Genomic DNA, 734 nt, shown 5'->3' on the forward strand with positions numbered 1-734 from the left:
TCCGGGCCTTCCTGATGGAGGTGCTGCCCTTCCTGGAGGTGACTGTCAGACCCTCCAGCATCGCGCTCAGCCAGGACGAGCTGCAACACAAGATCCTGGAGCTGCTCCGGCTGCTGCCCCCCAACCTGCTGGGGCTCCAGGTAGGGGCTGGTGGCGCGGGGTGGGACTGCCATCGCGTGGAAGCAGCTTGTCACCGCCCAGCTCCCCTCCTCTCCCTCAGCCCTGCCAGCCCCTCGACTGCCAGAGCCAGGACATCGTGGACAAACTCCTCCTCTGTGGGCTGCTGGAGGCTGAAGAGGTGGGTGCTCCCCACCCCCGGGACCCCCCTACCCGTGCTGGGGAAGGGTGGCTCAGCCTTTGCTGTGCCCTCCGGTCCTGGGGACGAGGAACCGGGGGTCCCTGGGGGATGGTACCAAAGGTCCCCGCAGCCGCTTTGTCCCCACAGCCGGAGAGCAAGTGCTGGCGACAGCCCTGGACGTTGATGGACTTCAGCGACACCGACAGCGACACCCCCAGTGAGGACGAGGTCCCCAAGCGCTGCTTCAAGGTACTCGGGGTGTCCCCTGATGTACCCTACGCAGTGGGGTGAGGACAGACTTGCCAAACTCTGCCTTCCACCTCCACCCCCCCCCCCCCCCCCCCGCCCCGCCCCAGCCCCTTCCACCTCCTTTCCCTTAGCTTTTATACCCAAGCCAACATCATATGGTATGGAATATTCCTTTGGTACGTTTTGG

The 734-nt window shown here is 65.0% G+C and overlaps 1 protein-coding gene across 1 annotated transcript in view; it reads left to right on the forward strand.

Moving 5' to 3' along the window:
* The window catches only part of LOC104121763 (glycerol-3-phosphate acyltransferase 2, mitochondrial), an 8,949-nt gene extending 8,360 nt beyond the window's left edge, over positions 1 to 589 (forward strand). The window contains exons 10-12 of the mRNA XM_035889430.1: positions 21 to 140; positions 221 to 298; positions 446 to 589. Coding sequence (XP_035745323.1) covers positions 21 to 140; positions 221 to 298; positions 446 to 589 — 342 coding nt within the window. The remainder of the gene's footprint in view (positions 1 to 20; positions 141 to 220; positions 299 to 445) is intronic.
* The last annotated feature ends 145 nt before the right edge of the window (positions 590 to 734 follow it).

Source organism: Egretta garzetta, unplaced genomic scaffold (assembly GCF_000687185.1).
Source record: "Egretta garzetta isolate BGI_Z169 unplaced genomic scaffold, ASM68718v1 scaffold1162, whole genome shotgun sequence".
Taxonomy (NCBI): Eukaryota; Metazoa; Chordata; class Aves; order Pelecaniformes; family Ardeidae; genus Egretta; species Egretta garzetta.